Genomic DNA, 15596 nt, shown 5'->3' with positions numbered 1-15596 from the left:
TTAAAAACAATTAATTATCTACCACAAAAAATAATTGTTACATACATACAGTGCAATATTTAAAAACTACAAAAAGGCATAGAGTGAAAAGGAATTCCCTGTCTATCCTGATTGACTTCCCCATTCCACACACAGTTGCTTTCAGGAATTCTTTTTCAACTTATTTTGACATAATTTCAGACTTCCAGAGAAGTTATCAGAATAGTACAAAGAATTCCCACAGATACTCTTCACCCAGGCTTGCCAAATGTTAACTTTTTATGACACTTGCTTTATCCTCTTCTGAGCCACTTGGGAAGGGTTTGCCAACATGATGCTCTTCTACCCTTTCTTTGGTGTGTGTTCTCTAGAAAACAAGGATAACCTCTTGTACAGGCATGGTGTAGTTATGAAACTCAGGAAGTTAAATCAATACACTTCTATTATCTAACCTACAGACCTTACTAAAAAATTTCCAATCGTTCCAATAACATCCTTTATAGACAAAGAAAAAATTTTTTTCTGTCCCAGGATCCAATCCAGGATCACACATTTCATTCAGTCGTCATGTCTCCTTGTCTCCTCGAAGCTGGAACAGGTCCTCATTCTGTCTTTGTCTTTCATGACCTTGATATTTCTGAAGAGTATAGATAGGCCAGTTATTTTGTGGAATGCCCTTGGTTTGGATTTGTCTAGATCCAAGATGGGTACTTTCGGCAGGAATATGACAAGGTGATGCTGTGCCCTTCTCAGTGCATTATATCAGGAGGTACATGATGTTGGCTTACCCCATTCTGGAGGTGTTACCTTGGATGACTTAGTTAGGGTGATGTTTCTGGCAGGGAGTTTTAATTTTAGTGGTTATTGCTAAGCTACTTCCCACACAAACCTATGTCTCCTCACCGCTGAAGCTGGTGTGATTCTTGTGCTCTCTTCCCACCAGCTTGGAGGTTCCTGCCCTTCTGGTAGCTCTCTTCCCACCCCACCTCCTCTTTCCTTCTTGCTGCGGAGGCATGTAGACTGTTTTCAGCGTGTGGTCTGAGAGGGTCCTCTGGGCCCTCCACAGGTGCAGCCTGCCTGCGGTTCCCGTGGTGGCCTGGTATGCAGATGGCAGGGCCCATGTTTTTGTTTTTGGCAGGAATTGCCTGCTTACCTTAGGCATTACTCACTGGTACTGCATCATAAATGGGTTTATTTGCTGGCAAATGTTTTCATGGTGGGGAGACAATGGGGTCCTCTTCAGGTTTGTGGCTTGAAACTGCTCTTTTGAAGGCATGTTAGCCACAGTGATATAAAGACTGTTGACAGTCAAGACTGTGCTTTGCGATTTACGAGCTGTTTGGCCCCGTCGTGTCCTTCGGCTCCAGGACACTCTTAAGAATGAATGCCAGGCAGGTCCATTTGGGATTCCCACCCCATTTTATGGGTGAGGAAACTGAGGGTCACAGATGGGAAAGAACCAGGCCTGGATCCTTGTCTGTCTGACTCTTTCATGTGACAGGTTGTCATTGGTGTTCAGAGCAGTTTGTGAAGAGGACAGATATGGCCCCTGTCTGCAGAGCTCACTTTCTGGTAGAGGAGACAGATAATACTTGAGTAAACAAACAAACAAAATAATTCCGGGTAATATATGCTAAGAAGAAACTAAATCTGGGTGACGTAATAGGAAGGGGATTGGGCAGAAGGGAGCAACTTGAGACAGGGTGGTCAGGGAGGGCCTCTCTGAGGAGGTGACATTTGAGCTGAGACCTGAAGGATAAGATGCTGCCCAGAGGAAGACTTGGGGAAGAGTGTTCCCAATCGTAGAGACAGCAAGTACAGAGGCCCTGAAGGGGGATCTGGCTTGGTGTGTTTGAGTTACGTTAAGGAGGCCAGTGTGGCGAGAGCAGAGTGAGTGAGCTGGGCGGTGGATAAAGATGAAGTTTGAGAGGTAGAAGTAGATCAGGCAGTAGGGCCTTTCAACCAAGGTGTGGGCTTTTATGTAAGAGTGTGACATGGTCTAATTTTGATTTTTTAAAAATCTTTTTTAAAGATTTTATTTATTTAGTTTCAGAGAGAGGGGAGGGAAGGAGAAAGAGAGGGAGAGAAACACCGATGTGTAAAGGGAAACAGTCGGTTGCCTCTCACATGTGCCCAACCAGGGACCTGGCCCACAACCCAGACACGTGCCCTGACTGGGAATCAAACCAGCAACCTTTCAGTTCACAGGCTGGCACTCAATCCACTGAGCCACACCAGCCAGGGATAATTTTGATGTTTAAAAGCACTACTGGCTCCCCTGTGGGAATGGTGGGTGAGGGAGGGAGGCCAGTGAGGAGGCTACTACATATGTCCCTGTGAGAGAGAATGGCAGCTTGGACTAGGATGGAGACAGTGGTTAGTGAGGAGTAGACTAATTTGAGAATGAATTAAACACAGGATTTTTCCACCTAATGTTGACCCTGGGGGAGGGGAGGGGCTGATTCCTGGGCCTACTGGGCTGGTCCAGCTCCACTCTACTCTCTCACTTCTCCTGCTCCTTCCCACTTAGATGTGTCAAATGTGTCAACAAATACTCTACCCCTGAGGCCCTGGAACACCACCTGCAGACCGCCACTCACAACTTCCCTTGCCCGCACTGCCAAAAGGTGGGTACACCTGTGACAAAAATGGGCTAGAGGTGGTGGAGTGAAAACCTCACTGTTTCCTTCCCCCCATGCAGGCAAAGCTTGGGGTTGTGTCCACAGATGACACTTCATCTTTGAGGAGTAAATGCTCTGCCTGGTCCGTGCATGGCCACCTGCGGCTGCTGCTGGGCTGGGCTGTGCCTCGCTGGGCTGACATGGAATGTCTCCTAGGCCCAGGCCCAGCGTCTGAACAGCAACCATCAGTTTCTTGATGTGTTATTATCCTTGTGATTATTGGTTCTTTTTAGCAAATCTGGACAGCCTCAATGAGGCCTGTCCCTCAGTATCATCAAATATCCAGGCTATATTCCTATTTCCAATGGTCTCAAAAAAATCATAATTTTTGTGAAGTTTGTTTGCTTGAATCAGGTCTGCATATTGTAGTTGGCTGATATCAACAAAATTTCTTTTAATATATAGGTTCCCCACACCACTGATCCCTTTTTCCCTCTTTTTTTTTTCTTTTGTTCTCTGGACTTTCCTGAAATCTGGATTTTGTTGATTGTAGCCCCTGGGTGTTTAACCTATTTCTTTATTCTACTCATTTTCTCACAACCTTACACAGCAGATTTTCCAGGACAGCCCTGGTTTCACTTCAGCCTCGTTGTAGATGTTTCTAATTGTATAGTTTAATTTTGAGGTTTGGAATTTGTGGTCCAAGTAAAAGGTATCATGACTTGAGCAAGAACCATGTGCCAGATGCTGTTCTGAGTACTTTACATAGATTGACTCATTTAACCCTAGGAGACAGGCATGCTTTAACTTTTCCATTTTCTGGATGGGAAACCAAGGCACAGAAAGGTCACCCAGTAGGGCGTGGTAGGGCTGGTTAGTGGTGGGGCAGTTGGGTCTGTGCCCTTGGCCACTTCTCTATACCACATGAATAAAAAAAAGGAATGGCTCCTGTGTTTTCTGGCTATCACCTTTTCTTTCATTTCTTTAGTTATTCACATTTTTCATTTATTCTTTTACTTGTCGGTCATGTGACTCAGGCCCTGTGCTGGGGAATGAAAGCCTCTTTCTGTCCTCTTGGAGATCCTGTATAGGCAAAGGGCTGTAATTCAGTGGGTTAAATGCTGACTTTAAAAATGTGGGTTTGTATTCAAGGGCCGAATTTGCTTTGCCTAGTGTGGCAATGTGGAGTCAGAGAGGGCTTCTCAGAAGCAGTGACATCTAAGATGGGTCTTGAGGATGAGTAGGAGTTTGTCAGGCTAAGAGAGAAAGGCCCTCTGGGTAGGAAAACTGCCTCGGCAGAAGCTCAGAGCAGGCATGTTTTGACTGGGCTTATGGCTGAGTAATGGGAGTTGTGATGGTCTAAGGGCTGTGCCTGACATTGAGGGCCCTGACCCCTAGTGAGCAGAAAAGAAGTTGTTTCCATAAGGGAAGGCGGGCAATGCAGGGCCCCTTGAGCTCAGGGTGGCAAGGGCTGGAGAGTCAGACCTGAAACCGACTCCTTTCTTCTGCCAGGTGTTTACTTGCGAACGCTACCTGCGGCGTCACCTGCCCACACATGGCAGTGGGGGCAGGTTCAAGTGTCAGGTGTGTAAGAAGTTCTTCCGGCGGGAGCACTACCTCAAACTGCATGCTCACATCCACTCAGGTGGGTACCCAGCTCCCCACCAACTCCTGCCTCCTTCTCCTCCCCCATCCCCAACCCCTTCTTTGTTCTCCTTCCCATCCCTCTCTGGCTTTCCTCCCTATCTCCCTTTTGCCCTCTTCCCCATCCATCTCCTGCCCCCTTTTCCTCCCATCTCCCCCTTGGCCCCCTACCAACCTGCCCTCTCAAGTGACCGAGGGGCTCCTACCAACACTAGAGCAGAGATCAGCCCCCAGAAGCTGTGGGGTCCTTTTGGCTCTGCCCCTTGAGAGTCCGCTCTCTCAGACCCTTGTGAGTCCCTGGGCTTGGGGCTGCTTTTCTCACCACCGAAGTAGCACTCACATCTGCCCCAAACCCCTTCTCTTCGGTTCCTCAGTCCAGACACATTGGTTTTTAAAAATCTTTATAATGTTTTTTATTAGATGAAAAATTATTGTTTTCTTTTTTATTGAAAAGGATCAAAAGATTGAGAAAACCTTAGGAGAAAATCTTTGACAATACAAAAGCATATATAACAGAAATAAACCCTCCTCTCAGCTCTGATGGACAATCCAAATGTTTCTCAATTTTTTTATACTATGACCTATGGTAAAAAAATACATTTTATATTGCAACTCAGGAAATACATCTATATAGATAGAATATACTGAAACAAAAGTTTCACAAAGCAGTACTTTCTGTTCAGTTTTAGTTGTTAAAATAACCATCAACAGCTTGTGACTCCCAGTTTGTAGTTTGAAAAATACTCCTACCAAAGGCAACAGCTCTTCTCCCCAAAGACAGCAACTATTAGCGGCACAGCCTGTGTCATTCCAGTTTTATTTCCATAAAAAATATTTGCTTACTTTTACACAAATGAGCATGTCATATAATTCTGTCATATACCTTTTTTCTTCACTTTTCAATGTACCTTGAAGATGTTCCTTTATAGCACTTTTTTTTTCAGCTTCATAGTATTCTTCTGCATTTACCATCTTTTATGTAACCAGTTTCCTATAGATAGACACAAATTATTTTTCGGCTATTAGTTTGTATGCACAGTACTGTGTGGGTCCCTTGGCAAACTCTTGGTAGTATACCCGTAGTGTATATTCCATGCCTAGTAGTGGAAGTGCTGGGTTAAGATGTGTGTGCAGTGCTGAGTTTCAGTTTGGGGCGCTGAAGAAGTCCTGGAGATGAACAGTGGCGATGGTTGCACAACAGTGTGAATGCCGCTGAACTGTACACTTAAAGGTTGTTAAAATGGTAAATTTCATGTTAGGTATATTTTACAATAAAGGGGGAAAAGGGTATATGCATTGGTAATTTTGACAGGTATTACCAAATTATTCTCTTTTAAAAATTATTACTCAAAAGTAATACATGCACCCTGGCTGGTGTGGCTCAGTGGCTTGAGCGTCAGCCTGCGAACCAAAAGGTCGCTGGTTTGCTTCCTGGTCAGGGCACATGCCTGGGTTGCAGGCCACGTCCCCCATCGGGGGCGTGTGAGAGGCAACTGATCGGATTGTCTCACCTGGATGTTTCCCTCTATCTCTTTGTTCCTCCCTTCCCTTTTTTCTAAAAATTAAAAAAGAATAATACATGCTGATTATAAAAAATGGAAGCAGTATAGAAGAAGTACATAATATCAAATGTTCAATTCCCTCTTCAAATCCTAATTGTCATGGACAGTTTGGCATGTACCCTCCCCTGCTCTTCTGTCTGCATATTCTGTGTATGTACAAACATATGTGGCTTGGGCTTTTTTGGAGTGTGGGGACTGTATTTGTTTCTAACAAAAATGGGGACTGTATTAAGCTATTCTGTAGCTTTCTTTTCCCCTTAGCAATATGTCTAGGAGAGCCTTCCAGATCAAGAAACACAGATGATCTTAATCTTTTTAATGACTGTAGAGCATTCCATTGTAAGGACCAGAATTTCCTTCATTGCTGGCTTGAGGATGGCATTTTTCAAAAATACTCTATTTATTCCAGAGGGAGAATGGAGAGGAAATAATGCCAGGAAATCAAAACAGCCCAGTAACAGCTTTTTCCTTAGGGAAGGTTGTGACCCCTGACCCCTGTCAGGTGAGAGCTCCCCCACTCCCAGTGGTTCTGCAGCAGGACAATCTGGGACTACAAAGGCAGACTCTGGATCACACTGTTGGGCTAGAATCTTAGCTCCCCCAACCACTAGATATAGACCATGAACTTCCGTTTTCTCATCTGTAAAGTGGGATAATGATAGTAGTTACCTCATGGTTGGTTAAAAGGATTCAATTAGATAAGATGTAATTACCCCCTCCCCCATGGTGGGCCTCATTTCACCAAATGCCATGACCACCCACCCTATCACTTGGCCTACCTTAGTCTCATCCCAGGTTCTTCCCCTCTTCTTATACCCCATTGGCAAGGGCTGCCAGTTCTGCATTCCAGACATAGCCTGTGCTTGACCTCTTGCCCATTTCTTATACCAGCGTCCTTCCTTTCTGCCCGCTCAGTCTATTCTCTCCATGTAACCAGAGGGAGCCTATAAAACTCCTCAGTCAGATCCCGTCCTTCCTCTGCTCAGCCCCTCTGGTGGCGTCTCAACTGGTTTAGAGTAAAAGCCGAAATCCTTCGTTGGCCTTCTAGGGCCAGGGAGCCTCACTGACCTCATCTTCTGCCTCATTCTCTATCCCCCTACTCAGTTCCAGCCACACTGGCATCCCTATTGTTCCTCAGACACCCTGAGTGCCCCCTCCTTCTGTCTGGGACCCTCACTCCCAGATTTCCACATGGCTTGCTCCCTCATCACCTCAGGTCTCACCTCACATCTTGCCCATCAGTGAGGCCTTTCCTGACCACCCTATCTAAATTGGCTCACTCTCCTTGGCAAAATAAAGTCGTGAGGAATGAGAGTGGCTATTTTCTCTCAGGCCACTTCCCCAGAGGAGCTGCTGCCTTCTAGTAGGAACTCTTGTACCCCACATCCAGGCTCCATCTCATGGGATCCTCATTCCCATTGTCTGCGTCTTCTGCAGGTGAGAAGCCCTACAAATGCTCAGTGTGTGAGTCTGCATTCAACCGCAAAGACAAACTGAAGAGACACATGTTGATCCATGAGCCATTCAAGAAATACAAATGCCCCTTCTCGTGAGTAGAGACTGGCATGGAGGGGGTGCAGGTTTGCCCAGTGGTGGGACAGACCGATGTCAGTCAGGTCTGAGGACTGAAGGCTCTCCTTTTATCCTGTCCCGGGCCCTCCCCGCTGGCTTCACTCCCCACTCTGCTGCTTTGCTTGGCCATTAGGATAGACAACAGGGTCATCATGTTCAGAGCTGGCAGATAGGCCAGCAAGAGGGTCCTGGCCTCACTGAGCACCCCCTGACCAGTGGCTTTGTGTTCTAGGACACACACAGGCTGCAGTAAGGAGTTCAACCGGCCAGATAAGCTAAAGGCTCATATCCTCTCTCACTCTGGTAAGTGGCTCTCGGACCTGCCAGGAGGGTCTGGTTTGGCATAAGCCATCAGGGGCAGGTTCCCCACACACATCCCATGGGGCTTATTATCCCTGTCTGGTACATTCCAGCCAACAGACTTTTGCTCATGTGAGTCACAAGCCAGGCCTATGTTAGAGTCCTTGGGGTGCACAGAGGTGAGTCAGACATAGTCCCCCACACTGAGGGGCAGCTGACCTGAGAGAAGATGACTGTAAACCAGAGAGGTTCCAAGTGTGGTAAAGGTATGGATCAGGCGTGGAGGAAGATCAGTTTCTGACTGGCCCAAGATAAAGCCAGGAAAAATCTCTGGTCCCCTCTGCAGAGCTTGGCAGCTAGGATGTAGATTCAGGGGTCTCCACACCACTCCTCAGTTTCTTGGGAGCTTTACAGAGCTTCCCCAGAGCAGCCTGGCTGCCTTTCCACGTACTGTTTGGTCTAGAACAGGGTTTCTCAACCTTGGCACCGTTGGTTTGGGGGCCAGATAGTTTATTTTCGTAGAGGGCTTCTCTGGGCACTGTGGGATGTTTAGTAGCATCTCTGGCCTCCAACCAGGAGATGTCAGTGGCATCTCCCAAGACATATTTGTGGTAACCAGAAATATCTCCAGAAGACAGGCCACAAGTCTCCTGGGGGATAAAATCACCCCTGGTTGAGAACCACTGCTTTACAGAAAGGATGGCCAAAGAAAGTTTGAAAACTGTGAGAGTAGATCAGGGACTTAGAGACAGAGGGCCTGGGTTTGAGTTTTGGCGCTGCCACTTGCCTTAGGCAAGTCACTGCCCCTCTCTAAGCCAGGGAGGCGAGGGGCCTATGGCTCAGGCTGAGTGTGAGCTAGAATTGACTCCATGTGTGCGTGGAGCCACCAGTGATTTACTCAGTGAGAGACCATTGAGAACCTACCATGTGTGAGGCACTGGGGGAGCTAGGTGGGGAATCAGACAGGCAGAATCCTACCCTGCCCTCCTAGGGAAACTTAGATTTAGCAGCAGAGATTAAAAATGAACAGCAGATAAATAAGTATGTAGCAGCAAAGTATGCTGAGTGCAAAGATGGAGATAAACAGGGTGATGGGGCAGAGAATGGAGAGAGGAGGTGATGTGAAAAGAGCCAGGAGCTGGCTTCCAGGGTGAGGGAGCTGCAGATGCAAAACCTTGAGGCAGGGAAGGGACTGAGGGTGTTTGAGACAAAGAAAGTCAGGAGAGAGAGGCCTGGAGCTCAGTACGAAGCATGGGGAGGAAGGGGATGGTGCTGAGAGGTGAAGAGTGGTCAGCCTGCACAGGGCTTTGTGGGAAACCTGGGTAAAAAGGCTGTGGAGCAGGGAATATCATGATCCTTTATGTGTTTTATGAAGATGTCACTAGCTGCCCTGTAGAGAATGGTCTTAGGGGGCCAGTGTGAGGCGGGCAGACCGGAGAGGAGAGAGATAATGGACCTGGGGTAGTTAGCCAAGATCCGGGAGCTGAACACACTGTTCCAGGCAGAGGGGAACAGCAGGTGCAAAGGCCAGGAAGCAGGAATCAGCTTGATGTGTTTGAGAAGAGCGGGTGTGTGGCTGCCACTGAGTGTCTGGGAGAAGGTGAGAGATGAGACTGGAGGTAGCAGGGCCCAGGTCACACAGATGCTTGTAGGCAAGCCGAGAGACTGGGTATTATTCCAAGTGCAGGTTAAAGGGTTTGGGCGCCTCTCACTGACTTCCCCTCCCAACCAGGCATGAAGCTCCACAAGTGCGCCCTGTGCAGCAAGTCCTTCAGCCGCCGCGCCCATCTCGCTGAGCACCAGCGTGCCCACACGGGCAACTACAAGTTCCGCTGTGCTGGCTGTGCCAAGGGCTTTTCCCGCCACAAATACCTCAAGGATCACCGCTGTCGCCTCGGCCCTCAAAAGGATAAGGACCTGCAAGCCCGGCGACCCTCCCGGAGGAGGTCGGCTCCCCGCAGTGGCAGCAGTGGCGGGCACAAGGTGGTGGCACCCGTGCCTGACCCACTGGGGCTGGAGGAGTTGAAGGACACCGGGGCTGGGCCAGTGCCCGAGGCTGTCCCAGGGAAGCCACCCTTCTCGGAGCCGGATGCCGTGCTGTCCATTGTAGTGGGTGGCACGGTGGGCACCGAACCTGAGCTGGTAGTGCCTGGGCATGCTGAAGGCCTGGGCCCCAACCTGGCACTGGCAGAGCTGCAGGCAGGGGCCGATGGCCCCTGTGCCATGCTTGCTGTGCCTGTCTACATCCAGGCCTCGGAGTGAGGGACCCGTGGTGTCTGCTCCCATGGCCCAGCCTGATGCGCGCCTTTGAGTCTACAGCCTCTGAGGAAGCGAGCTGTCAGCTCAGTGGAAAACCTTTTGGAATGTCACTTATAAACCCTGGCCCATGACCACCCTGCTGTATCCCCTATCCTTCTGGAAAGCTCTGTGGTGTTCTGGGACCTGGGGCAGGGCTGCCTGTGGCTTCCAGGCAGGGGTGATGGCAAGATAGATGGCTGAGCCTGAGTGGCCCAGGGTCTGGCTGGGTCCAGGCTTGCAGTTGGGCTGCCTAACAGAGAAGACAGGGTAGTCCCGCCACCCACTCCGGGCTGCCTTAGGGGAAGCCCGACATGGTCAGGGCCTGTATCTGTTGTACCTTTTTACATAAGGCTCCTCACAGGATCCCCAGATGAATCTGTGATGTAGGCATTTAGGAGGTACTCAAATGTTGTGGTGAGTGTGCAACTATCAGCCCAGTCTGGCTTCAAATCCAAGCGCTGTCACTCACTTGCTGTGTGACCTTGGGTAAGTCACTTCACCTCTCTAAGCCCTGTGTTCCTCATCTGTGCAATGAGGCTTATGACAATACTACCTCATAGGGCTGTCATGAGGATCTGGTCTGATGAAATAAGCAAAGGATTCACATAGTGCCTGGCACTTGAAAAGTGCTCAATAAATATTTTTATCAAAATGTGTATCCGCATGGCTCAAGCCATAGCTTCGGCAGTCCCTATGTGGCAGCGTTCTCCCCACCAAAGTGTGTGGGGGCTAAGGGCTCCATGGACCCTCACGCAGGACTGTGCTACCCCAGTAGCCATGGGGAGGTTTTGTGTTCCCAGAATGACTGTTTCAGAACATAGCCCTTGGAAACACGCAGCAGAAGGAGTTTCTACTCACTTTTGAAAATGCAGGGTCCTGGGCCTCACCCCCAAGCCCTTTGGAATCAGAAACACTGACTAGAGCCAGAGGTCCATCTCGAGCAGGCCTCTGGATGGCCACAGATGCCCCTGCGTCCAGCATTTCCTCCCCCATCCGCCTCCTTCCAGGGGGAAGCAAACCAGGCTCACTGGGAGGGAGGGAGAGAGAGAGAAGGGGCCTTGGCTGAGTTTCTCATTTATTTTCACAACCATCCTTCTGGGCCACACTCCCTCAGTTATAAGAGAGGACACTGAGGCTCAAGACTGAACAGGGTGAGGCATTGGAGAACTGTTGGGCTCAGTTTGATAACTGAGTTTCCTTGAAAGCTGACACATCCCTCTGACATCTGTGCTGGGGCCCTTTGCCACATCCTCAGGAAGGGTAGGATGCAAGGGAGGGACAAGCGAGGCAGCAGTGCACAGCGGAGGGGGTGAGGGTCTTAGTGTACGCTGCCCTCAGAAAAGCTAGGAGAGGGACTGATAGAGACAGGATGTCTCTTTGGAAGAAGTAACATTTGAGCTGGGCCTTCATATGGAGTGTTTTAACTCCTGGGTAGTTAGGGGAAGGCAAGGTATGAGCCATGACTTCGAGTTATGACAGTGCAAGGCCTGTTGTACTCTGGTGCCAGTGAATGGTCCAAGGTGACCAGAGATTTGGACGCAGTGGGTAGATCATGATAATTGCTGTTACATTCAAGTCTCCACGTGGACATATTATGGGCACTATACTAAGTCTTTTATTTCATATTACCTCAGCCCCATTAGGTGAGAATTGCTGCTTTTCTTATTTTACAGATGAGGAAGCAGAGGCACAGAAAGGCAAAGTTCTTTGCCCAAGCTCATACAGCTAGTAAGTCACAGAGCTGGGATTCAGGCTGGGGAGGCTTGTCTCCATGTGCTGTTAGCCACTCTGCTCTGTTGAAATATGGGCTGATACTGAATCAGAGATCCTTGGATGCTGGGTTAAGGAATTTGGACTTTATTCTCTATATAATGGATGAGTCATGGGAGGCATTAAACATTTTAAAAACTTGTGACATTAAAGGAAATGTTAAAAACCACATTTTTATCCTAATACGGCTATTTAAATTATATTTCTGCCTCTTCCTGCCAGTGTACACATGAATGCACATTTACCAGAATCATGAGGATTAACGTTTATTAGGCACTTATGTTATGCGGTGCCTGGCATGTCTTAAACACTTCGAGGTAGGTGATGTTTTTAATCTCATTTTATACCTGAGATGAGGCAACAGGCTCAGTGAGGTTAAGCAACCCCAAGTCATGTGGCAGTTGGTGGCGGAGCCAGGTCACAGAACATATCAAGGTCAGGTCTGACATTTAATAGATGCAGAGTTGGACTACAGGGGAGGAGGCTAAGGCAATTTTGGGGTTCTTGTAGCTGAACCTCTCCTACATTGACAGATGGGGATATTGAGGCCCAAGAGGGGAAGACCCTTAGTGAAGGGTCACTCAGGACCCCAGGGTTTCTTACAGAGCCCCAAGGTACTGGATAGAATGTAGTGTAAATGGGCTGTCCCACAGATTTTAGCATCTGGAAGAGCAGGGTTTGAATCTTGGTTCTGCCCCCTCCTGGCTGTGTGCCTGTGGCAAGGCACTTCATCTCTCTGAACCTCCCTGTCCTCATATGTCAAACGGGGAGAATAAATAGTATCTACCCAAAGAAATTGTCACAGTTCAGAGGGAGAACTCAGGTAAAGTAAAGATCACAAACTGGCAGCTTGTAGGTTGATTCTAGCCTACAGAGAAACTTTGTTTAGTTTTCAGTGTTTTAAAAAATGAGCCAACATTTAAAAATAATGAAATATAAAACCTACTGTAATGGTAAAAAGTGAGATGCATTCTCTTTGTGTTAAGAACAAGACAGGGATGCCTTCTATCATGACACCAACATTATTTTAGAGGCCTAGCCAAAGCAATAAGTCAAGAAAAAGAAGTAAATGGTATAGGGATCAGAAATGGTGAAATAATAGCGAGTATGCTGAAATAATTACAAGATCAATATATAAAAATTTACTGTGTTCCTATATCCAGAAACAATTAGAAAATTTAATTAAAATTGGGAGATTTTACCTAAAAACCTGGATTTCTGACTTCTAAATTTAAAATTGGCGTCTTTCCCAGTGGGGCAGCAGTTAGGTGCAGCTGCTAGCCAGGCCCTTTCAGCGGGCACGTGCATTCCATATGGCCATAGTTATCCTTCACTGCTGCCTCCCATTGTAGCTGAATGCCAATTTCTACTCACTGTACTTATGTCGATTTGTCTTAGAGTAGAGAAGTATTTCTAATTTCCCATGTCCCTCAAAGGTGGGAAAACAAGATGGCTAGAGAGGATCATATGATTTTTCATGGTCTTGGACTACTTTACTCATCCATTTCACTGTCTGGACTTTGTGGGTATATGACTTGGGGATCCCTGTAAGTCCTGCTTCCTTTCCTCCCTTCCCTGTCCAGTCTTCTGTCTGCCTCTGCCTCTCAGCTAGTCGGCCTCAGTTTCTCTACCAATAAATGTGGGGGATTGAGTTGTGGCTAACTTTACTGTCTATTAAGCGCCAAGCCCTGTGTTCCATGCCTTATTTACTCGTCACTGAGTCCTCAGGACGCCCCTCAGAAGCAAGCTGTCTTATTATGCTCAGTTTACAGATGCAGAAACCAAGGCTCAGAGAGGTGTAGTAACCTGCCCAAGGACTCATAGCCAGAATACATGGAGCTGGACTTCAAACCCAGGATTCCAAAGTCCCTGCCTTGTCTTAGGATCGCTAAAGCCCTCACCTGCCCTCGTGAGCTGGGGTTTTATTTGGAACCGCTTCTTTGAGGCTCCAACCCCTGTTCATCTCCTTGGCCACCATTACCCTGTTCAGGCTGCCAACCTCTTTCGCATGGGTGACTGTATCAGCCCTCTCTTTGGCCTCCCTGCTTTCCCTCACCATGATCCATTTTCTTGACAGCAACCCAACAGATCTTTCTAGACCTGAATCAGATTGTGCCACTTTCTGGCTTTTAAAGATTTTTTTAAAAGCCTCTAGTGGCTTTTGATTTCTCCCTGAATGAAATATAAAGTTTTTTTCTGTAGATTTCAAGGTTCCACCTGATGCCGCCCTCATCTGCTACCACTCGTCTCTCATTCCAGCCACACCTGCTGTCTCACTGCTCCTCCATCATATAAGCTGGGTCCTGCCTTAGAGCTTTTGCACTTGCTGTTCCCTCTGTCTACAACTTTTTCCCCCTGGATCTTCATATGGCTGGCTCTCTCACTCCATTCACCTTGGTCCAAAATTCATTCCCTCTGAGAGGCCCTCCAATCTGTCTACAATAGCTCCCATCCCTCCCCCATCACAATCTAATTCCTTATACTGCTTCATTTAAAAAAATATTTTTTTAAAGATTTTATATTAGAGAGGAAGGAAGAAAATATTGATGTGAGAGAGAAACATTCATTGGTTTCTTCTCACAGGCCCCCAGCTAGGGACCTGGCCCGAAACCCAGGCATGTACCCTGAGAGGGAATGGAAACGGTGACCTCTCTGTGTGGCAGGATGACACTCACACTGAGCCACATAGGTCAGGGCTGTTTCATTTCTATTCATCATCCTTGACATTATGTTAGACATTTCTTTATTGTCTCTTTCCCTATTAAAAACAAAAGGTCCACGAGGACAAGGCCTTTTGTTTTGTGCACTGATATTTTTATAGCATCTAGTACTGCCCAGGAATTGCTCGATCAATATTTGTTGAATAAATAATCACTCAACAAGTGACAACAGCACTTTGAGAGAACAAGGCCCACTCTACCCATCCCCTTCTCCAATCCCACAGTGGAGAAGGGTGAGATTTTCCCAGTAAGAACCTGCCATGTAGGCTGAGAAACCCTGACCTAAAGCCCTGGAAGTTAATGTCTGATACAAAGAAAACTTTTAAGAGGGAGCTGAAAATATCTGGGACAAATAACAGAGGCGGTGGCTTGGAAGTCTCAGTTGGCAGAGCAAGTATCCTGTGTGGCCCAGGAGAACAGGTTGGGCCAGTTTTATCTCCCCTGGGGAGGAAGGAGTGGAGGTGGCAGTTACAAGTGACCCAAACCTCAAATCTGCCAGCAAGTGACCCTCAGAGATTCTCAAGCACTTGGAGGGTGGTAGTCAGGGATGTTAGCAGATTCTACCTCTGGATTGGGGGTGACCCCCTACTTGCCCAGGGTGCCTGCTTTAATGGTGAGGCACAGAGCCCTGAGGCAGAGGCAGAGGCCCAACTTTAGTCTTGAAGGCCCTTTGTAGAATCAGAATAAACAGGCCCAAAAAGGAAAGGGTCTTATCCAAGATTCCATCATAGCAAGAATGAGTCCAGACCCACTTTTCCTGCCCCCAAGTCACTTCTACCTCAGTCCATTAATTCATTTTACAAATACTTATTGAGCACCTACTAAATGCTAAGTATAGTTCTGGCCCTGATGATACACTGTGAACCCAACAATGATCTGTGGAGATTCCCCGTGGAGAAGCAGAAGATAAACAACAAAGTAAATAAGCAAATTATATAATATGTTAGAAGGTGATGAGTGTTATAGAAAAAGAGAAAATAGAGGACAGTAGAGGTTTTAGAATGTGGGGTGGGGAGCAAGTTGCAGAATTATATGGAATGGCCTGGGAAGCCTCACTGAGAAGGAAACAGTTGGCTTTCTAGGGCACAGCACCTGCTGTATGGCCTGCACATGCTCTGATGAATGGGTAT

General features: G+C 47.6%; 1 protein-coding gene across 2 annotated transcripts in view; it reads left to right on the top strand.

The window, feature by feature from the left end:
• Positions 1-14313, top strand: part of ZNF341 (zinc finger protein 341) — a 50765-nt gene extending 36452 nt beyond the window's left edge. The window contains exons 9-13 of one of the 2 annotated variants that reach the window (XM_045833283.1): positions 2510-2606; positions 4113-4245; positions 7244-7355; positions 7611-7681; positions 9411-14313. In XM_045833283.1, coding sequence (XP_045689239.1) covers positions 2510-2606; positions 4113-4245; positions 7244-7355; positions 7611-7681; positions 9411-9940 — 943 coding nt within the window. In that variant the 3' untranslated portion in view covers positions 9941-14313. The remainder of the gene's footprint in view (positions 1-2509; positions 2607-4112; positions 4246-7243; positions 7356-7610; positions 7682-9410) is intronic. The other variant, XM_045833282.1, reaches the window with a different exon arrangement.
• The last annotated feature ends 1283 nt before the right edge of the window (positions 14314-15596 follow it).

This window comes from Phyllostomus hastatus, unplaced genomic scaffold (genome assembly GCF_019186645.2).
Source record: "Phyllostomus hastatus isolate PE091 unplaced genomic scaffold, TTU_PhHast_1.1 phas_contig_17, whole genome shotgun sequence".
NCBI classification, from domain to species: domain Eukaryota; kingdom Metazoa; phylum Chordata; class Mammalia; order Chiroptera; family Phyllostomidae; genus Phyllostomus; species Phyllostomus hastatus.
The sequence above is the reverse complement of the archived record's forward strand: the minus strand, read 5'-3'. Positions and strand labels throughout refer to the sequence as shown.